Genomic DNA, 23,561 nt, shown 5'->3' with positions numbered 1-23,561 from the left:
GCCCCGTCCATCTCCGCCCCGCCCCGTCCATCTCCTCCCCGTCCATCTCCTCCCCGTCCATCTCCTCCCCGTCCATCTCCGCCCCACTCCGCCCCGCCCCGTCCATCTCCGCCCCGCTCCGCCCCGCTCCGCCCCGCTCCGCCCCGCTCCGCCCCGCTCCGCCCCGCTCCGCCCCGCTCCGCCCCGCTCCGGGCTTTTGGCTTAAAAGTTCCTCTTTCCCCGCGGGCTTGCCGTGACACCACTTACAGGTTTGGGACCCGGCATCGCGCTCTCCTCGGAGCCGGCAGACGGAGGTAGGGAGAGGCTGCCGGGCCGGGGGCCGCGGGGTTGGGAGAAGGGGCGAGCGGGACAGGGAAGGACAGGGGCGCAGGGGCAACGAAAGAAAAGGAGGGAAAGGGGAAAGAAAAGAGACGAGGGGCAGGCAGGCAGGCAGGCAGGCAGGGAGAGCGAGGGAGCGCTCCCTTCAACCCGGGAGAAGAGGGGGCTGAGCCCCGTCTTGGCTTTACCTGGGGGACCACCTCCCGCCCCGACGGGAACGAAGAGCCTCCCCGACCCCCGAGTTTCCCTCTAGAAAGCTATGCGGGAGGATGCGTGTCGAGCCCGTTATCCGGTTGCCCCTCTCGCCGCGGGGGAGGGAGCTGAGCGTTCGGGAGAGGTGCGGGAGGCGCTCCGGACGGGGCGGGATGCCCCCCCTGGTTGCGGCCCCGCCCGCCCGCCTGCAGGGACCGGCCGTCGGGGTCTCCCCGCTCCCGCGCCCATCCCGCTCTCCTGCTCGGTTGGGGATCTCCAGTCGGCGCCCGATCCGCCCCTCGGACCGACGCCCTCTCTGCCCTCGGGGTAGAAAGGCCCGCCGTCTGTCCGGGACGGGAGGGTGCGGGCCTCGCGGGCGGCCCGTCGGAGGGTGCGGAGGCGGGGCAGCGTGCGGGGAGCCCCGTCGCTCGGAGGGCAGAGGCGCGGGCGGCCGCGCCGGGGGAGAGTGCGGGGGGCGGCCCGGCCGCGCCGCCCCGCCCCGGCCCCGCGCCGCCTCCCACCCGGGCGTCCCGGCTGGGCTGCCCCGGCCCGGCGGGCTCGGGGCGGGAAGGCGCGCCGGGGGCCCCGCGGGACGGCACTGAAGGGCCGGGGCGCCCTCTCCTCTCTCTCTCTCTCTCTCTCTCTCTCTCTCTCTCCGTCTCTTTCTCCCCCCTACCCCCACCCCTCCCCGCAGCTCGGCCGTGAGCGGGGCATGAACCTGGAGGGCGGCGGCGGCGGCGGCGGCGGCGGCGAGTGCGGGATGAGCTCGGTGAGCTGCGGGAACGGGAAGCTGCGCCAGTGGCTGATCGACCAGATCGACAGCGGCAAGTACCCGGGGCTGGTGTGGGAGAACGAGGAGAAGAGCATCTTCCGCATCCCCTGGAAGCACGCCGGCAAGCAGGACTACAACCGCGAGGAGGATGCCGCCCTCTTCAAGGTCGCCGGGGCGGGACGCCGGGGAGGGGGCCAGGGGACAAGAGCCAACCCGCCCCCGCCGCCCGAGCCCGGGCCAAGTCCCGTCCTCCGGGGCCCGGGCACCGACGGGGGGCAAGGAAGGGCGGGGGGCGCCGGGCGCCGGCCTCGTGGCTCTGCCCACCCGCCGCTCACCGGGGCGCCCCGGTGGAGCGAGCGGCACGGCGGGGGGCGGGGGGAAGAGCGGGGGGAGCCGCCCAGGTGTGCGGGGGCCGCGGCCCCCGAGCGTCCGGCCTCCCGCCGCACCCTCTCCATCACCTCGTGCGGGGGCCGCGGAGTCCGGCCGGCGCAGGCTGGAAGCCCGCCGCTTTCGGCGGGGTGCGCCCCGACCGCGGCCGCCCCGACCGCGCCCGCTGAGCAATCTCCGGAGAGGGCGATAGGCGCCCCGCGGGCCGGGGGAAATCCCCTCCCCAGAAACCGCGCGGGGGGCGGCCACGGGGGGCCGGGGCGCAGCGCCCAGAGGAGAAGCAGCACCTCGTCCTCTTGGACGGGCTCCCGGAGTCCCCGCTGCTCCGGCCGAGTCCGGCCGGCCCCTTTCCTGTGAGTCCACCCGATTGGTTTCCCACCGGAGCGGGTCGCCCACCACCGCCCGGGGAAGCCCACCACCCGCAGGGCGACACCACACGCGCCCCTCTCTCCTAGAGCTGCCGCCCCCCCCCGCAGAAAGCCGTTCAGGTCGAAACCTCCCTCGCCCGTTCCTTTCACACGCCTGCGAGCCACTCTCTGCCCAACCCGACTCTTCCCGATGCCCGTTTTCTTTCTTTTCTTCCACTCTGCCCCGAGTGAAAAGGCGTCGAACAAGAAAACATCGGGTGGGTTTGGGCAACGGCGACCGAGGAGCGGCGAGAAATGAACATTTCCCTTAGAGATCGTAACGTGTGTGTTAAGTTTCTCAAGGACTCGCCGTTTGATTTTCCTTCTCCCCTCTTTTTTTTTTTTAAAAAAAATATTCAGGCATGGGCACTCTTTAAAGGAAAGTTCAGAGAAGGTATTGATAAACCAGATCCCCCAACTTGGAAGACACGGTTGCGCTGCGCTTTGAACAAAAGCAATGACTTTGAAGAACTGGTTGAGAGAAGTCAGCTGGATATCTCAGATCCATACAAAGTGTACAGAATAGTTCCCGAAGGAGCCAAAAAAGGTAGGGAATTTTCACTTTTTTTTTTTTAAAGTCTCGTTTTCTTTGGCTGACAATTTTCAAGCGGGGTTGAGGCACTCAGTTGCTTTAATTCTGACTTTTGCCGGTTTTAAAAAAAAAAATGCTACCTTAGATTGAAAACTCAGTATGCCTGGCACAACGGTCTCAGTTGAGAGTTCGGAGTCCATATTACCGTTCCTTTTGTACTTTTTTTTAGTTTCTCCCTTGGTCATGTACTGTTTTAGTAGCATCTTGGGCCAAATTCTGAACCACAAGTAAATTCAGTTTAGGGCCGGGAAGGATTCCAGAACCTTAAACCTTGTCGATTAAGAGGGAAGTGGTACGGCCTAAGGGAAAGCTCACGGGACTGGAGTGAGGAACCCAGGTTTTAATCTCAGCTCCGTCACTTGCCTGATGTTGTAACCTTGACTTGTGTCACTTAACTGCGCTGTGCCTCAGTTTCCTCATCTCCCCGCGAACCCTCTGTGGAACGGGGACCGTGTGTGATCCGACTGTGTCGTCTCTACCACAGGGCTTAGCACGGTGCCTGGCACATAGTGTTTGACACCTACCGCACTGAGTTGTTGTTTATATTTTGGAGGACCGTTATTTCTATTTCTGCTGTCCCTTGTAGAAACTGCAGTGTGATAAGTAAGCAAATACCTGCTATGTCATCCTGGAGAGTATCCCCCTACTTGTTGGCTGTATGCCATGCACTCTAGGAATTTTAATTATTTTAATTATTAGGTCATGGTTCCTGTTTTTTCTTATCGTACCATTTCCTTTTTGCCAACATGTAAATAGGAGCAAAGCAGCTCAGCATGGAGGATCAGCAGATAATTATGAGCCATCCTTATACAATGACTTCCCCTTACACTTCATTACAGCCTCAGGTACAGTAGAAGATGCATTAGGCAAAAAATTTCATGCTTTGTAGGAGACTATGTATGTTTTGGATTTTATTTCCAGGTTTTGTGAAGATCTGTAGTTAGGTGCTCCTCTATTTCTATTAAAACCTTCAGGGAAAAAGACTCTTGTGGTAACTGAAAACTTTGGAAGCAGAATTTTATCATGTGAAACCACAGGGCAGCTGATCTAACTGGCTCTTTCTAAAGTGAATCACATCTCTGTTTTGTTGGCTTTGGGGGTAAAAGAGGAGCGTTTTTCCCAGGGTTGTTTGGATGCCAGAGTTAAAACATATGATGAAGCTTTGTAGAAATTGATCCTTGGCCACAGTATCTTGACTGTATTTTATATATACATATACCTATATAAGATTGCCGAATTGTACATTCCAAGTACAGTGCTCTGCACTTAGTAAGCGCTCAATATATACTATTGAATATATATATTCAATATATATATTCATTTTATATATATATTTTCAATATATATTCAATATATATTCAATCTATACTTTATTTACACCTCATGTGATAGGCAACTCATTTGAAAGTTTTCCTGCTGATAAAAGTACTCTCATCTGCCAAATAAGAGAATCCACAAGATGTGTGGAAATGCTTTAAGTTAAGCTACATTTTGATATTCCAAAGAGACTACCTCCAGATGTGGTCACTTTGTTATAGGGAGGACATCCCAAGTTCTTAATTTTCCTTTCCACTATCAGAGCTACTAACATGTTATTTCTCTGAACAGGTACCAAACTACATGATGCCCCATGACCGAAACTGGAGAGATTTTGTTCCAGAGCAGCCTCATCCAGACATCCCTTACCAATGTCCAAGTGTTCCTTATACTGCTCGCAGTCATCACTGGCAAGGGTCTGCTTGTGAAAATGGTAAGAACAGTACCACATACATTGGCCCATGGCAGTATCTCTGATGTGCAAAAATAATGAACCAATAATGATAGACTCACCTCAGATCTGGTGGTGGTAAGTGGTCTCACAGCTCTTTTCCTTTTCAATCACTCCACCGATCAGTGGTATTTATTGAGTGCTTACTCTGTGAAGAGCACTGTTCTAAGCGCTTTGGAGAGCGCAATGCAGTTGGGAGATAAGCTTCACGTCTAAAAGGAGCTTAGAGTACAGTAGGGGAGGGAGATACATTTTAGAAAATGAAGACTTGGTTGACACAGGAGAAAGGGAGAGTAGAGGCAAATATATGCTGGGGGTTCAAAATCCTACAGTATTGAGAAACTTTTTTTTTTAACCTGAATAATCCAGATGGCCTTGCTACACTGACCGACTTCCTTGTTCAACTCGCCTGTCCCTTTGCCTGTTCAAATACTGCCTAAATAATGATGCTCTAGACTGTAAGCTTGTTGTGCGATGGGAACGTGTCTACCAACTCTGTTATAGTGTACTCTTCCAAGGGCTTATTACAGTGCCCTGGCACACAGTAAGCACTCAATAACTAGGAATGATTTGATTGAGGGCTGATGACTATCATCCATGTAAATGAGACGAAAGCATTTATAAGGCTCCGAAATGTAGGCGAGGGGCAATTCAGTGGACTGGGACCTTCTCTGGAATACTAGATATTATTTTCATCTCAAACAGAGAATAACTCATAGCTCGCACGTGCTTTCTGTGTCTCGGTTTCCTCATGCGTAAAAATAGGGTAATAGCAGTGTTCCCTTATCTCCAATCTAAAGTTGAGACTTGATGAAATACCAATGCTCAAATGGAATCTGAGCTTATCTGAGAAAGGGTATATAAACTATGATTATTCTTGATAGACATTCTGTGATGTAGCCGTCATCGACAAATACTTTTCTTGGGTGAACAGGATATTAGCTATTAATGGAGTTTATTGAATTTAGATTAGACATGGTACTGACCTTCAAAAAGCTCCTCGAATAGGAGATGAGAGCAATATGAGATGAGAACACCCAAGTTTGATAAATAGCTAAAGAGGTTCCAAGATGGCATGAGGAAGGAATATTTGATGGAGGACAGAATTCCAGAATCCAAAAAATAAATAACATTGTGAGAAACACTGCATATACGCTTGTTTTGTATATTATAGGAATAATTGTTCTTTAAGGTATTTAACTAATTTCTGCTTTTGTAGATGGTTATTATTTACTCATTCTTATATTCTAGATACATTCATTCCTTGTTTCTTCTCTTAAGAATAATCTTGATTTTTCTGCTCCACAATTTGGTGAACTGTGGAAATTAGCTGTCTCAGACCCAACACTGGGAAAAGACCATCCGCTTCCTGCATTTCCTAAACCAACCTGCGGAATGCCTCAAATACTGCTTTTTGCCACCGAGTGGTTAGGAAAGCCTGTAGAGAGTCAGTTCTTATTCAGGGGAAACATTCCCATTCTGGTAGTGATATTCTAATGCATTTCTGGCCTAGGGCAAGTGCTTCCATCCTCTTTTTTTTTTTTTTTAATGGTATTTGCGCTGGGGGAGATACAAGCTAATCAATATGGACACAGTCCCTCTCCCACATGGGGCTCATGGTCTCAATCCCCCTTTTACAGATGAGATAGCTGAGGCAGAGAGAAGTTAAGTGATTGTTGGAGGCTTAGAGAATCCTAAGGGATTATTATTATTAATAATATATTAATATTTGTTAGGTGTTTAGTATGGTTCAAGCGCTGTACTAAGCTCTGGGGCAGATACAAGTTACTCAGGTCAGACACAGTCCCTGTCTCACATAGGGCTTGCTTGTAGTGTGATCTTGGGCAAGTTACTTAACTTCTCTGTGCCTCAGTCACCTAAACTGTAATATGGGATTCAGCTCTTCCTGCTATTGGACTGTGAGCCCCATGTGACTGGCTTCATTAACCTATATCTGCCCCAGTGCTTAAAACAGTGCTTGTCACAAAGTAAACGCTTAACTGCCATAATTATTATGGGGCTCCCAGTCTAAGGGGGAGGGAGAGCAGCTATTTACTTCCCCTTTTACAGATGAGGTAACTGAGGCACTTACCCGAGGTCACACAAAGGCAAGTGGCAGAGCCGGGATTAGAAATCAAGTCCCCCGACTCCCAGACCCTTGCCCTCTGCTTTAGGGCACGCTGCTTCTGCTTTTCTTCCATTACATATTGCCTGCAATGGACAGACAAACTGCAAGAGGTGGTGGAAGACTGTGGCTTCTCCATCTTTATCTAGGTCTGGGCTGAGGCTGGGAGCAGAAGAGGTGATTGGGAGGAAGCGGGGTGGGTTGCGATGCCTCCAGAAAAAGCCACCTCCTTTTCCTCCCCTGAACATCCAGACTTCTTAACATCCGGAAGTCAGGATCCTCTTCAGGTCTTCTCCTGTGCTATCAAGAAACTCCTGCTGATTGCTGGGGTGGAAGGGGATAGCAACCATCTGACACTGAGGCTTCAGCATCACCTGTGCAGACTGGGGAGGATTTCTCCTCCCTCCCCCACCCCCCCTTCAAACCCCAAATGCACATGGTGTTTGCCAATGCTTACTTAGGCTAGGAGGAGAGTTAAACTGGATAATATTAATACCATTGGCCTAAAATGCCATGTCTTCAGTGTGCTATATACTTTTAAAATTCCCTTATCAAAGGCTGACTTGCCAGGAATGGTAGTAGTATTTCCATTTTAGAACTGAAGAAGCTAAGAGTAAAACAGAGCTTCTGACTCTAAAACCGTCCTCAACAGATCTGGTTTTGCTGAGTCTACCCTCTAGATTATAAGTTCCTTGTGGGCAGGGAACATGTTTGCTGACTTGGTTATATGGTACCCGCTGAAGAGCTTACTACAGTGCTCTACCCACAGTAAGCACACAATAAAAATGACTGCTTGATTTGGTTTTACCACCTTAAACAGACCAGACTTTCTCGCCCACATCCTACCTCTGGCCTGGAATGCCCTCCCTCCTTATATGGAACAGATAACCTTCGTGAAGTCACATCTCTTTCAGGAAGCCTTCCCTGACTGAGCCCTCCTCTCCCCTTCTCCCGTTCCCTTCCGTGCCACTCAGACTTGCTCCTTCATTCATCCTCCCTCCCTTCCCCACAGCACATATGTATATATCTGTAATTTGTCTATTTATTTATTTATGTTAATGTCTGTCTCCCCCTCTAGACTGTGAGCTCATTGTGAGCAGGGAATCTGTCTGATATGATATTGTATTCTCCCAAGTGCTTAGTATAGTGCTTTTCACACAGTAAGTGCTCAATAAATAAGATCGAATGAATGAATGAATCATGAATATGAGACGAATGCTAGTGTAGAAACATTTGTGAAGCATAATGAAGGAAGATATGAAAAAGAAGGCTAGCACCACTATGAATGACTTATATCCTTAATATACTTCGCTTTTTATGGTTACATCTTCCTTCCCATTTTCTTCCCTCTACCACTCCTCATTACTTCCACCTAAAACGAATTTTCAAAATGAGAGGCTTGGTCATTTCTGTTGAATTTCCAATCAGGCTTGTTAGGAACAATCAGTGACCAAAAAGGTCATGTGATTCAACAGCCTAAAGGATTCTGGGCTATAATTCTGATTTCTGTGAGGAGGGAACAATTTGCATAACAGCTCTAGTTGTCAGTTTTTTGATCTCTGAAGTAAGAGTTCTGCTTGCCACTTGCCTCTCCTCACAGGAGTGTTGGGAGGAGAAATGCTCCTAATATTTTTTTTTTTTTTAGAAAGGTGGAAAGTACTCTGTAGGCTTCAGATGGTAACCGGCTCCAACTCCCATATTTATTTTCTAGAACAGGATGCTAGCAACATTGCCCTGAAGAGATGAGACCTTCCAAGGTCCTTGATTCTTAGTTAAGCTATTACTTGATTGATTTTTTTTTATTTGTAAACACAGGTTGCCAGGTGACAGGAACCTTTTATGCTTGTGCTCCACCTGAGTCACAGGCTCCTGGAATACCCATAGAGCCAAGCATAAGGTCTGCTGAAGCCCTGGCACTCTCAGGTAAGTGTAACATTCTGAGAATCATCATCCACTGTGCCCACTGTAAACACTTGGTAGTTATGGCAAGGAGAGGCATGAAAACAAGCCAACTGGCTCTGGTCTTTTCTTCCCCTAAGGCTTAAAATATATTATCTGCCTAACTAGGTATCAATATTTTTTTCTCTAATCTCTGACCTTTCCAGGGATCATATCTTGCAAATAAGTACAACTACAACTCAAAAATAGGTTCACTGTGCATTACTTCCTTTGATAGATCCCTTTTACATCAAGGGTGCTGGATATGGTCCCTTCTGGATTAGGGGACCATGGGGCATTCTACCGCACAGGGCTCCCCCCACTGTCTCTTGGCCATTTGGTCTTAGTGGATCGAGGTGTCAGTTCACGTAGTCACGGAGAGGCCAGCATTGTGGTGATCTCTGGGTTCTACATGACTGAAAGGAATCACACCTACTGAAAGGAAGTATCTGGCTCAGTTTCAAGGCAAGACATTTTGTATGTGTTTTTCGAAACTGCCATCATCTTTTCTTGGATATGTAAGCCTGCGTGGGGTTGTTGGAGGTGTAGGAAATGAAGAATTATTTATGTCTGCATGACCTTATGACAACTGATGTCATTAAATGAAGTGAAACCCACCCTGAGAAACATCTCCAAAGGGCATCACTTATTCCTTATCAATTAATACGAACTGAACACTCAGAAGCAAGTGTCTACCCAGGCATGCTGAAATGTTCACAGGAGGCATAAAGTTGGATAATTAAGCCCCAAAACTTATTATTGAAGAAAATGGGGTTTGAATGAATCAGACTACATTTGAGAGCATCCTCTGCAGCTGTCAAAGATAAAAACTCTGGGCTGGATGGACAATAGCACTGGTGCTTTGTATGTTTTTTTTTTAAATGTTTTTATTTGGATCGACCCGAAACTGATTTTCCACTTTGGTCAAAGTCACTGTATTTTCTGATTAAGGAGTTATCATTGCTAGGCTTCTTTTTGCCTGTATAGACCCTGTGGGATCCTGAATTTAGTAAATCTGTCTTAGATTAAGGCCTTATCCCAGTGTCTTGGACTCTGAGTCTCATGTGGGACAGGAATTGTGTCCTACCTGATTACATTTTAATTTTTCTTTTAATGGTATTTGTTTAGCACTTACTATGTGCCGGACACTGTTTTAAATGCTGGGATAGGTACAAGGGAATCAGGTAATCAGGTTGGACATAGTCCATATCCCATATGGAGCTCACGGTCTTAATTCCCATTTTACAAATGAGGTAATTGAGGCCCAGAGAAGTGACTTGACCAAGGTCATCCAGCAGACAAATGGAGGAGACAGGATGCCTAGGTCCTTCTGACCCCCAGGCCCATATTTTAGCCATTAGGCCATATGGCTTATCTTATTTCTTGCATTTAGTACAGTGCTTAACCTATAGGGTAGTGTTTAGAGCACGGGGCTGGGAGTCAGAAGGTCATGGGTTCTAATCCCAGCTGGGATTGTCTGCTGGGTGAACTTGGACAAGTAACTTTACTTCCCTGTGCCTCAGTTACCTCATCTACAAAATGGGGATAGAGAGTGTGAGCCCCATGTGGGAAAGGGACTGTGTCCATCCCAATTTACTTGTAGCCACCCTAGCACTTAGTACAATGCCTAACACATAGGAAGCACTTAGCAAATACCATAGTTATAATTATTATAATTATTATGTGATTTCCTAACAAAGACCTCCATTTTTATTGCTTTGATCCAATTTTCATTATAAATGTATATATGATATATGTATTTTTTTCCCAATTTTTCAGTGAAAGATCTCACCAGGGAAGTTTCCTTCCCATTCTCCTGAGGGTGCTGTAATTCCCTAAAATCAATCAGTCATTTATTGAGCGCTTACCATGTGCAGAGAACTGTTATATGTGCTTTGGAGAGTACAATATAACTATTACAAAGTTGGTAGACAGTCCCTGCCTACAGTGAGTTTACAGTCTATGGGATTATATATATAGAGAGAGAGAGAGCCTAGATATTTGCATAACCTTCTATCTACAACTTTAAAAAGCACAGTTATTTTCAAATGTAGAGGGAAACGGTTATGAAATGTGAACAGAATTTATGTGAACCATTCTTTCTGAGAAGCATTGTTTTCCATTAATATCAATGTCTCAGCTGTGCAATTCACCAATGTTGTCTTTTCCTGCTGCCTACACTAAATACAGCTACCTTTCCACTGCTGTTTGAAGCCGACTTTAAAATTCACCTTCTCCCATGCCATTCCCTCAGTGGATTTTTAGGATTTTCCTAACAAACACTAGGTATATAAATACTGTGTCATTGTCATCATAGTCAGTATCACTAAGAGCATTTAAGTGGCCATATGTGCTAAATCTTAAGCCTAGAGCTATTCAGAGACAGAGTAACAGTCAGAATCCCTGCCGTCTATGCTCTTACAGTCTTCTGCTACAGACCTGGATTCAAATCCCAACTTTGCCACTTGTCTGCTGTGTGATCTTGGGCAAGTGGCTTCACTTCTCTGTGCCTCAGTTTCTTCAGCTTTAAATGGGGATTCGAAACCTGTTCTCCCTCTTTTGCAGACTGTGAGCCCTGTGTGGGACAGGGACCGCATCCAATCTGATTAAACTGTGTCTCCCCCAGCGCTTAAGAGAGTGCTTGACTCATAGTATTTTTAAATTAGTTTTATTTTATTTACTTTGTTAATGATGTGTATTCATCTGTAATTCTATTTATCTGTTTTGATGCTATCGATGCTTGTCTACTTGTTTTGTTTTCTTGTATGTTTCCCCCTTCTAGACTGTGAGCCTGTTGTTGGGTAGGGATTGTCACTATCTGTTGCCGAATTGTACTTTCCAAGCGCTTAGTACAGTACTCTGCATGCAGTAAGCGCTCAATAAATACAACTGAATGAATTAATGAACAAAAACCATTATTATTGTGTACTCCCTGTATTTGGGCTAACTCTGAAAATATGTATTTACAGATTGCCGCCTGCATATTTGTTTGTATTACCGTGAAATCTTGGTGAAGGAGTTGACCACCTCGAGCCCTGAAGGCTGTAGGATATCTCATGGTCAGAGCTATGAGGCCAGCAATATGGATCAGGTCCTTTTCCCCTATCCAGAGGATAATGCCCAGAGGAAAAACATAGAGAAACTGCTGAGCCACTTAGAGAGGGGAGTCCTTCTCTGGATGGCTCCTGATGGGCTGTATGCCAAAAGACTTTGCCAAAGTAGGATCTACTGGGATGGACCTCTGGCATTATGCAGCGACCGTCCTAATAAACTGGAAAGGGAACAGACCTGCAAACTTTTTGACACGCAACAATTTCTATCAGGTAACGGGAAATGAATGTGAAGTGTACCCTATTGTTGCCAGCACAGAGCCAGGAGAATATTGAGGAAGTCATGGAATCAAGGCAGAAATGGTCATGGTGGATATCCTTAAAGGAGTTCCTTTGTATGTGGGTGTCTGAATCGCTCACACACAGTCTACACTCGAGACACATTATCTTCTTTCTGCTAAACTACTAATCGGATGTCTCGTTGAAAGTCATCCTGAAATAAAATTCTTGGTTTGCTAATCACATCCATGCCCTCACCAAACTGGATGTTAATTGAGTTGGTGTGAGGGGAGAAGAGTCTCATTCACGTGAAAGAAGTCAGATCAAGGGCTTATTTGGAAGACTGTTCAGCAAATAGCTTCCCATTCATAGTGTTTTAGTTTTGGGCTTTTTAAATTTTTTTATGGTAATAGGTACTCCTAGAACATATCTACCTCTGCTTCAAGCATATATGGTGACCTAGAAAAATAGTAGAGGTTAAATCTAGGAACTTAATATTTCTTGCTTTGGCTTATCATCCTTCTGCAGCCACCCTCTGGTACATGGAAACTTGCACAGTGTGTTCAGAAGTTAGCTATTGAACTGGAAAAATGATTACAATTTTTTGAGTGATTCATACAATATGAAATTGTTAAACTTTTTTTTCTGAAACAGGTTTTAAATCCCCTCTTGCTAATTTTGCTCCAGACCTGACCTAGGTCCAGAAAATTAGTTTTTATGAAAAAATATAGCCTCATCTTGTCTGGAGCCCTTTCCTATGGTATTTCTTAAGCACTTACCCTATGCTTGGCACTGTACTAAGCTCTGGGGTAGATACCTACAAGTAGATACATACGTACAGGGTGGACATAACCCATGTCCCAGTTGGATCTCACAGTATCAATCCCCATTTTTAAAGATAAGGTAACTGAGGCCCCCGCACGCTCCGCTCCTCTGCCGCCCACCTCCTCACCGTCCCTCGGTCTCGCCTATCCCGCCGTCGACCCCTGGGCCACGTCCTCCTGCGGTCCCGGAACGCCCTCCCTTCTCACCTCCGCCAAACTGATTCTCTTCCCCTCTTCAAAACCCTACTTAAAACTCACCTCCTCCAAGAGGCCTTCCCAGACTGAGCTCCTCTTCTCCCTCTACTCCCTCTGCCACCCCCCTTTTACCTCTCCGCAGCTAAACCTTCTTTTTCCCCTTTTCCCTCTGCTCCTCCACCTCTCCCTTCCCATCGCCACAGCACTGTACTCGTCCGCTCAACTGTATATATTTCCATTACCCTATTCATTTTGTTAATGAATTGTGCATCGTCTTGATTCTATTTAGTTGCCATTGTTTTTATGAGATGTTCTTCCCCTTGACTCTATTTATTGCCATTGTTCTTGTCTGTCCGTCTCCCCCAATTAGACTGTAAGCCCGTCAAACGGCAGGGACTGTCTCTATCTGTTGCCGACTTGTTCATCCCAAGCGCTTAGTACAGTGCTCTGCACATAGTAAGCGCTCAGTAAATACTATTGAATGAATGAATGAAAGAGAAGTTAAGTGACTTGCCCAAGGTCACAGAGTGGACAAGTGGCAGAACTGGGATTAGAACCCAGATCCTTCTGACTCCCAGGCCTGTGCTTTGACCACTAGGCCACTGGATTCATTTATTAGGTTGCAATTCATCATTTTCAGTTGAGTACTAGATAACCACTTGAGGATTTGTCCTCGACAGGGGTGTCCTGAAGAAGACTATCCCTCGGTTTTGCATTTTATCACTTGTCTCCACTGAAAATAGCTTGAGAGTTACTCCAGGATGTTCAAATGGTACAAGTGAAACAAAACATGATTTCTCTCTAAGTGCCAAGTCTTCTTCCAGGCAGTTAGCAAGAAATACGTGTTGCTTCAGCTCGCTTGGTTGCTTCAGCTCGCTTGGGGTAGACGGGGGTGCGGGGGAGATAGAGACCATCGTCTTGATCCTCCACAATTTTAAAGGGTATGTAAGTCAAGCTCTTTGGCATTTCAGAAGAAAGAAGCAGTGTGGCCTAGTGACGAGAGCACAGGCCTGGGATTCAGGCTTCTAACCCTGCCACTTATCTGCTATGTGACTCTGAGCAAGTCACTTAACTTCTCTGTGTCTCAGCTGTAAAATGGGGATTAAGATTGTGAGCCCCATATGGGACATGGACTGTGTCCAACAGGATTAGCTTGTACCTACCTCAGCAGTGTTTAACATAACAATGAAAAAATTTCAGGGTATCATTTAAATCACAGTTACATCTAAGACCGAGCTTGGAGATATTTTAGGTACTACAGAGAGTGTTCAGGAGATTGCAAAATGCCGTAGCAGGTACTGTGGAAGTATGGAGTTTTGAGTGCTATGGCTTTGAAAAATGCTGTAAAACTTTTTCCTACAAGAAAGGACTTGACAGCAGCATTCAAGAAGTCTCCTGCCTCTCTGAATTTTCCGGGCAGTTTCAATATGTTAGGGTATTGTTTTCTTCCTGTTCTGGCCTGAGGCATTGTGTGTGGCTGATAATTGACTGTTGCATTGAACCACAAGTGGATAGATTTAAGTAGAAAGTGAGTGATCCTCAGTTACAATAGTGTTAATTGGTCATCACGTTTGGGAAGAAAGTCACAGTGTGTGGTATTATATTTCTCCATCTGCATAGTACAGTGCTCTGCACACAGGAAATGCTCAATAAACACCATTAATTGCTTGATTACCCACTGTTGAGCTACCTTTGGGCCAAACCATTCTTTTTTATCGAAGAAGTTCACTGTAGTGTTGGAGTTTCTTTCCTGCAGGACACTGTTTCCAAAGATTTTTCAGACTTTTTACCATATTGGACAAATGAAGCATAGGACTGATTAATTATATGAGTCAAATGTCCTGAATATTAAATCTGGATAAATCAAATCAAATGTATTTTTCTGCAATCTGCAATTTCTCTACTATTCCTTTTTTACTGCTTTTGCTCTAACCTGTCTACTCTTATGTGGATCGGTTTCACTGTCCTCACAGCTGGTCTGCTCTATTTGAATTATGGAACACAGTGTAGTTAAGTGACATAGCTGGAAAGATGTCTTCAAATGAAGAAGACAAAGAAAATCTTTCACATCTACTCATTCAGGATATGAGAGAGCTGGGGACAGCCCCATAATTGCATAGCCTAGTAGGATGCATAGTCAATAGATAAATTTGATAAAGATATATGTATATTGCTGCCTTGCAGAACAATAGCAGCTCAGATGATAGCGAGGTGTAGCAACAATAAAATTTAACTTTGCCTAAAGAAATGTTACAACTAGAACTAGTGATATCACCTTGAATATAAAGTGGTATCTTTGGATACATTTTACCAACCCTCCAAACTTTTGGAGGCTAATAAAGCATTCAGTCGCCTCAAGTTATAGTCCAAAGATTATAATGCTTGAGTATGCCTATTCTCTTACCCACAGATGTAATATTAAGAGTGAGAACTGATAATTATCTGGAGAATTGGGGTCATCAAGCAACTAAATAAAAAGTAGACTTGTCCAGGGGAAAGAGTATGGAGCTAAGAGTCAGGAGATCTAGGTTCTGATTCTAGTCCTGGCCTTTCCCTGGCCTGCTCTGTGACTTTGGGCAAGTCACTTAACTTCACTGAGCCTCAGTTTCCTCAGCTGCAAAATGGGGATCATAATACTTACTTTTCAGGGATTCTGTGAGCATAAAAAATGAGATAGCAGTTGTGAAATTGTTTTGTAAAATGAAAAACACTATAGAAAAAACAAAAGTGTTATTTTTATAACTAAAAACACTCTTGGGTTGGACTAATTTGGATTGTTCCTTAGTATAGCCCAAATGCCCTAGGCAATTGCCTACTTTCCACTGTTTTGTGCTATACCCCACAATCAATCAGTCAAGTATATTTATTGAGAGCTTACTTTGTGCAGAGCCCTGTATTAAGTGCTTGGGAGAGTAAAACAAAACAATATAACAGACATATCTCTGCCCACAACAAGCTTACATAGGAAGTCTTGATATATAGGATCTTCACAGATGGGATTGAAATACCTTTGCAAGAGTTTTTTTCAATGAAAGTTTGAGTTCTAAATTGCCCTTCAAGTGCTTGTTGTTTATAGTCATTTATTCAAAACATCATAAAACTAAGCTATTAAAGAAATAGGTTTTTGGCTAGACAAGGTTGTGTTCTTGACCATATTTTTCTCTTTACTCTCCTCATTGACACACTGTCCCTTTGTTCTCTCAATTTCATTTTATACGAACATGCTTATCACTTTTATAAGGCACCAGAACTATTTTTAGGTTAATTTATTTTAATCTAGACTTCCCAAGGGTGTACAGGTATTGCAAGTTTTCTGAATGGTCTTTTTTTTCCCTCTCTTTCTAGAGTTGCAAGTATTTGCTCATCATGGACGCCCCTTGCCAAGATTTCAGATTGCTTTATGCTTTGGGGAAGAATTTCCAGATCCTCAAAGACAGAGGAAGCTAATCACAGCCAACGTAAGTATAGTCAGTTGTCCAGTAACTCTGGGACTACATTATTTAAGAAATTTATATTAAGGAAAACTTGCAGTTTATCTCTCCCGCTATGTTGGTTGCAGTGTACTTGCCCAAACCCTTTTTTCCAGTGCTGGATTGCATTCTATCTAGACAGGTGTGCACTGTTGGAAGAACATTCCCTAATTCTTCAATTATGTTCTAGCTGAAATTCATACTGAAAGAACACATTATGGCAGAACTGACTATTTCGATCTGGTGACCTTTTATGGATTAAACTGAAGGGAGAACAATCCTCCTAGCTGGAGGCCAAAGGAAGATTTAAATAATGTGAACCTGGTAAATAAACTGACTCAAAGTAAAGAGAGAGAGAGAGAGTCTCTAGTGAACAGCACAAATGACCAGGCTTCAGGAGACCAAAATTCTCTTAATTTGCTGGCTCTTGTGTTGACTCAGTTTGTGATCTTAGCCAGGTTAGATACCCAATCTGTATCTCAGTTATTCCATTTAAAATAGGGCAGTTACTGTATGTCGACTTCCCTGGATATGGATATGAAATTCTCTATGTATTTCCAGTGTTAGTGTAGGTATAATGGCTCCTTGGACTTATTCTTTTTCAGAATAGACATATACTTCCCAACTGAAAAGCAATCTACTCTCCAAATTGCATCTCTTAGTTGTAAGCTCTAGTTTTTCTATTTTAGATTTTCATAAAAACTGCATCTGCTGGAAATTAACAATGTGGAGTAGAGGGCATCTTTTTAGGGAAGCTAGGTTAAATTGGCTGGGATGAGAGTCTGAAAGATGGAGGCTTCTCAGAGGCAATGTCATATTGAAATGGCCAAACTAGTCTTCCTGTTTTTATGTTTCAAAAATCTTCTGTATGTCCAATCTTGAGGAAGCTTTGAAGACTCAGAAATTTGGGTGCCATAGAGGCAATATTTGGTCTCTAAAGTTAGAAACTTCAGCTGCAGCTCAAGATTTGTCATAAATGGTCAATACAAAGAATGTCAAGGGAAATAAAAGACTCAGTTTGATCCTGGAAGTGAAAATAAATCCAATATTGATTTCTTGTAGAATAAGCCAACATTCCTCTTGACCCACTTCCACAAACATGCCTGGGATGTAAAAGCACACCTCCAAATTTGGATTTTCCAGGGTGAAGGCTCTTAACTACCAGTGCAACAGTTCCCAATCCCCATGTCTCTGTTGGCAGCAAACATTTCTGAAATGACCAAATGGTCATTTACTGAAAAATAACATTATTATTCCCAGTGGATAATTCATCTTAATACATTAAACTTCAACATTTTCTCAGTGCTGATATGAGGATAGATTCGTTTTGAAAACTGGGAACCTTCCTTAAAGCAAATTTTCTTTAGAGGCTTAATGGTGAAGGAAAAGATCAGATTCTTTCCTCCTTCCTTCCCTCCTTCCTTCCCTCCCGCATGCTAGGCAAAAATGCATTGCCCAATTCCTTCTCCTTAGACTCACCCAAAGTGACATTGCATCTTTTTTTTTTTTAAGCGGAGAGAGAGGGAAAGGATCTGAAATTATTTTATCCAACCCTTGGTTGCATTTCTAGTATGAGTGGTTCTTAGCGATAGCTAGCGTAAAATCATTCATGTAAATCATCGCATTCCTGTGCATATTAGAGCTAAAACATGTTAACATTTATTCTATGAAATTGTTTGACAGCAGTGATAGTCTGGTTGCTTTTCAGCTTTGTCTCAATGGGTTAAATGAAGTGGAAGATTCAATTTGCTCCATCAATCAAGAATAGTTAAGTGATTTCAGTGTACAGAGCAATGTACTTAACATTTGGGAGAGTACAACAGAAGTGAAACATAATTTTCCTGTCCTCAAGGAATTTTCAACATCATGAGGGAAGCAGACAAAATTATTTACAAGTAGTGAGAGTAGGAGGAAGAACAGTGATCAAATAGGTAGTAGTCTGAATATGTCAGGATGAAATATCAAATATACAATTGAATTAAACATTCAATTTTTAAGTGCTAAGGATGTATAAAAATATATCAATGCTAATGGTGACTATTTGAGTGGATGCAATTATGGGTTTGGGAATTAACTGGGGAAGGCTTCCTGGAGGGACACTAAACTGATTTTTCCTCAGGGGCAGCTCTTTGGAACTAAATTATTCAGAATTTACCTCAGTTCTCCACTTCCCTGGGTTTCTCGACTCTGTCCAACCTGATTATCTTGTCTCTTCCCCAGTGTTTCATAAAGTGCTTGTCACGGTTGTTGTTGTTGTTATTATTATTAGCTTGTTATTATTCCTGGACGTTCCTTGTCCATATTGACTTAGATGCACCATCTGAAGCTTAAATCTCAAGAAGAGTGAAGCTCAATTTAGAGAGAAAGTAGATTATGGTTTAGATTTAAATTTCTTTTGACCATTTTGTGAAGTGTGTCACTAACCCTTTTCTTTAATCTTTTGTTAAGGTCGAACCTTTGCTTGCCAGACAGCTGTATTATTTTGCTCAGCAAAACAGTGGACCCTTTTTGAGGGGCTATGATTTACCAGAAATCATCTCTAGCCAAGAGGATTATCACAGATCAATACGCCATTCTTCCATTCAGGAATGAAGTGTCCAAGACAAGAGATTTGAGTCCATTGTAAAAATTGGGGGGTAACAGAAAAACAACCGTGATTAAACTTTTTTTTCTTTTGAGGAGCTGAAGGGTAGGAAATTCAGAAAAAAAATCAGCTGGAATCTCTCTTGGAAATTTTGATATCTGTTTGGAAAATAGGGTTGGGCAGAAAGGTTCTACATTGGAAATGATAGGTTCAAGTTTGGGCAATTATTTCAGTCTCACACGAATTCTGCCAACTCTGGGCAAAACTGTGAAAACTGATGGAATTCTGTGTTTACATTTTCTAAAATGTTCTCTATGGTATGAACAGATTTCTTTCTGAGGATTTAAAAGACCACCAGTAGGGTGCTGATATTTAACAAATGTGATCTAAAATTGAACTATTTATTTGTTATTCAAAATCTCAGGGAAGTTGTCTACTTTTGAAGCTAGTGTGCCTAAATGCTAAATACATGAGTATATCTAGAAGCTGTAGCTTTTGGAGAAGATACTTTATGGCTGAAAGTAAAAACTCTTTGATACGATATAGGCACCTGTTAAGCAAAGTATGGTGTGCATAGCTAGAAATGTTACATAGTTAAGAAGCAAAAAAAAAGTTCCAATGCAAAGAGTAGAATTTAAGACTCATGACATTCCCCCTCTTGTTCTGTTTGTTTTGTTGGACTCTAGTCAGTAACCCACGGCAACAGTAAGAGGAGGTGCCGGGACTGTCCATTCGATGAACTCTACTGTGAAAAGTGATGGCAGGATTTAATTTACCATAAACTCTGGGCTATTCCTCACGGATCTGATGTATCTTCTGTCATATTTAGATCTGGAAAGTTTGGCTAACTGTGCCTCCGATGAAATTCCTGACCTGCCTTCTCCAGCTAGAAACAGTGCCCCTTTTGAAACAGAACATTTTTAAGATTTTTTGTAATTGTTGTTGCTTATGTTTAGAGGTCTTGCATTTTGTACGTTCTAATACTTGGTTTATCAGAGATCTAGATTTACTAAATCTGTGGGGTATTTTCCAAAGTGTGTTTTGTTTTGTTTATTTAGAGATGGAAAAATAACCATGAAGATAATTGTTTACTTCAGTAACACTGGTCAATGCTTTGAATGATAGGGTTTTTAATTCCAGGAGACTTTCAAGTCACAATCCTGGAGATTTCATTATTTTCTTCCATATGCAAAAAGACTTGGAAATCCTCAAGTATTTGCTTCTTGTTTCTAAATGCCTTCTGTTAACTTTAAATATAGATTTTTCTTGCCAGAAAAGTTGAGGATACAGTTTGGCAACAGTTTGTGCTTTACTGAATTATATTATATACATCTTAAAGATGCAAAATATTCTGGGATACATTATCCCAATTTCTCGTGTGCATGGATGCAAATGTGTGGCACATTTGTGTTTTTAAACGTATTGGCAGATTAAAGATGGATGATCAGCGTTCTTCAGGGAGAACATTTTAGGCAGTGATAAGCAGAATTTTATTTGAATTGGGCCCAGGACACTTGGGTCCAGTAAGAAAGGCCAAGCTGCAGTTCCTAATCGAAATCAATGAATGTATGGAGATTTCTAAAAATGAAATCCCAAAGAATACTTTTTGCCTTCCCATTTAGTCTCATATGTTAAGTGGTTGATCTGGGTTTTAAAATCAGAATTTTTGAAGTTTCAGAAACCTTCTCCATAAATTCGGAACTATCGCTTTTACAGTGGTGCTGAAATTTCTAGGAAAGAGACTTTTGCTCTAATTTGGTCACCATTCTCCTAATATTATGCTCTTGATATAGGACATACTCCCATAAAGAATTCCACAAGAGGCTATTGCTAATAAGATATTAAGGACCAATTTAATGTTCAGGTTCAAACCTCGTAGCAAATATTACCTTAAAGGCATAATAAAGTTTGTAACTTTACCCAATTATTTATTTTAGAATGTAGGATTAGGAATCCAAAGTATTACCAGAATTATTGATGGTTGCATTGTTCATGAATGAAGATAGTGTAGTATAGTCCTACCTTGCTACACACGTTTAGAGCTGGTTTAGGTTGTGATGCCATACAGGGAAGCAGGTAACTGCTTTTTTTTTTCCCCGCAAGATTCAAGAGTGGTAGCTGCTTTAACTGTTGACAACTTAGCCGGAGTGAAGGATTCGATGTGTATTAGTGACTTTTTCCCACTCCGGGATGATGGTCAGGTATTTTTTTTGTTTGTTTTTTTTGTTGTTGTTGTTATTTGTTAAACACTTACAATGTGTCAGGCACTGTACTAAACGCTGGGGGAGATACAAGATAATTAGTTTGAATGGAGATAAAATACCCTATTCTCCCTTCTTCCCTCCTGGATTCTGAATCCCGTATGAAACAAGCACGGTGTCCATTCTAGCCCTGATTAGACTGTAAGCCCGTCAGTGGGCAGGGAGTGTCTCTGTTGCTGAATTGTACATTCCAAGCGCTTAGTACAGTGCTCTGCACATAGTAAGCGCTCAATAAATACTATTGAATGAATGTCCCACATGGGCTCACTATCTTACTCCCCATTTTACAGATGAAGGAACTGGGGACGGGGGTGGAGAGAAATTAAGTGACTTGTCCAAGGTCACACAGCAGGCAAGTGGCAGAGCCAGGATTAGAGCCCAAGTACTTCTGATTCCCAGTCCCATGCTCTATCCACTAGTCCACACTGTTTTCTGAAGTATTGTAGAGACGCTGGCTGGATTAATTGATGATTACTCCTGCATTTGAATTATTGGCATGAAGCAAAAGACGAATCACGGGAGCCAAAGAAAAATAATGATAAAATCCACCTCCAGATTAGTGATAGTAAATACCCTTCCTGAGTGCCTTCAGCTTGGGTTCAGGAGACTCAGGGTCAGAGAAAGATTTTTATCCCACGCCATTTCTTGAGAGTCCCCAAATCCAAGCATCTGCATCCGAGTGATCTGAGTCAGACTTTGAGACAGCATTCTGTTGAAGGGGTATGTTCATCACAGAATTACCGTCAACATACTCACCTTTATCACTGAGGACAAATTGAACTAGTGTTTGCAAATTTATAGTTCTTCACTGGGAAAAGGGTGCTGAAAAAAAGTGAATAAATGATTCAGGAACAAGACTCTTCAAATGTTTTAATCCAAAATCTAAGCATATTGCTTTGACTCAGTGGCACAGAGAGAAAGAAATCCAGCGGCTAGTCAGACACTTGCAGGAAGTTAAGTTTCAAAAATCAAAATTGGAGCTTCTTTTGTTTTTTTTGTTTTGTTCTTGGTTTGGGTTTTTTTTTTTGGTTAAAGAGGTGCATATGTATATAACTGTATATTAAATTTTCTTGTAAAGGGATTTTTTTGAAAGTTTGATATTTTAGATAATCTGTTATAAAATTGAAAGTGATCAATAAACAATTTTTTTACAGTTTGGAGAGTTGTGTTTTTTTCTTTTAACTCAGTCAGCAGTACAAACTTGATAGCTTTTCAAGTACTTCCTACTTCTGTAAATTCTCTTTGTAAAGCTACTTCCTTCCTGACATTTGTGCCACTGAAATCAAATCTTAAAGTGTTCAACTTGCAGAAAACTGCATGAAAAGAGCGTGTTCTGCAGTTCTTTTACAGTGGCATGAAATATAACACGTGAATTTGTTGGTCATCCTACTCTTTCCCACCCCACCTCCCCCAGTCCTCTAATATGTCTGTTTTAAAACTCTTATTAATTCTACAGAAACGTTTAGTAACATTTTGACTTTGAATCATTGAAAAATGGTTCCAAAAACCATACAGAAGGCAGTAACAGTGTAGAGGGTAGTCCTAAAGTGAGGTATAACGTAAAAAGAGTTTGTGGAAAAACAACACAGAACCTAGGTGAAATCCCCAGTGGCCTTTCAAGTGTCAGTACTTACGCTATTTACATCAGAGTGTGTCAGTGAGGTGGAGGTGGGGAAACACCATACACTCACCAAAGCACTTTCAGGAAAGAGATTTGCTTTCAATAGCAAATTACTGTCCATTGCTCATGCAATTAGAAAAACCTCTTTTTAAATAGTAATGATAGAAATTTGATTTTTTTTTCTAGATTAGTGCCACATCTGTCCATTTATTTGAGGTAAATAAATGCAGTCACTTCGCAGTCACTGTCCATTAATCTGGATTTAAAGGAAAAATAATCCCATTAATTATTTCCATAGTAGTTATATAAAGCAAAACAATATTTTTGCTCAGACCAGCCATCAGTGAAGTTCAGATAAACAGTGTTTCATTTCATCTCTTCATGGACTATGAGATGACAGACACACAGTTTGGGAGAGGAAACAGCCTGTTCTGGCAGGAAGAGTGTAAGCCTGGGAGGCAGGGGTCTGATCCCAGCTCTGCTACTTTTCTTTGGTTTAACCTTTGACAAACCACGTAAATTCTCTGTGCCTCAGTTTGTTCATCTGTAAAATGGGAGTTAAATACTTGTTCTCCTCCACACTGTGAGCCCCATGTGGACGGACTGTTTGATCTGATCATTTTATAGCTACTCCTACTGCAGTGCTTGGCACATAGTAAGCACTTAACAAATACCATCAGTATGATTAAGTAAATACTTAAGTGTTACCATTGCTATTATTAGTCTAATAATGCAAAATGGATGTAGGCCAACATACCTTCAAAAAAGAAAATGTAAT

The 23,561-nt window shown here is 43.2% G+C and overlaps 1 protein-coding gene across 1 annotated transcript; it reads left to right on the top strand.

Moving 5' to 3' along the window:
• Positions 1-244: 244 nt before the first annotated feature.
• Positions 245-21,179, top strand: LOC114808669 (interferon regulatory factor 4-like). The gene is made up of 9 exons (XM_029056458.2): positions 245-293; positions 1,205-1,447; positions 2,437-2,623; positions 3,425-3,513; positions 4,277-4,418; positions 8,377-8,484; positions 11,469-11,822; positions 16,193-16,305; positions 18,766-21,179. Exons 2-9 carry the CDS (start codon positions 1,223-1,225, stop codon positions 18,907-18,909), a joined length of 1,362 nt encoding a protein of 453 aa, XP_028912291.1. The 5' UTR covers positions 245-293; positions 1,205-1,222; the 3' UTR covers positions 18,910-21,179.
• Positions 21,180-23,561: the final 2,382 nt, after the last annotated feature.

This window comes from Ornithorhynchus anatinus, chromosome Y2 (assembly GCF_004115215.2).
Source record: "Ornithorhynchus anatinus isolate Pmale09 chromosome Y2, mOrnAna1.pri.v4, whole genome shotgun sequence".
Lineage (NCBI taxonomy): Eukaryota > Metazoa > Chordata > Mammalia > Monotremata > Ornithorhynchidae > Ornithorhynchus > Ornithorhynchus anatinus.
This window is presented reverse-complemented; position numbering and strand designations above follow the sequence as displayed.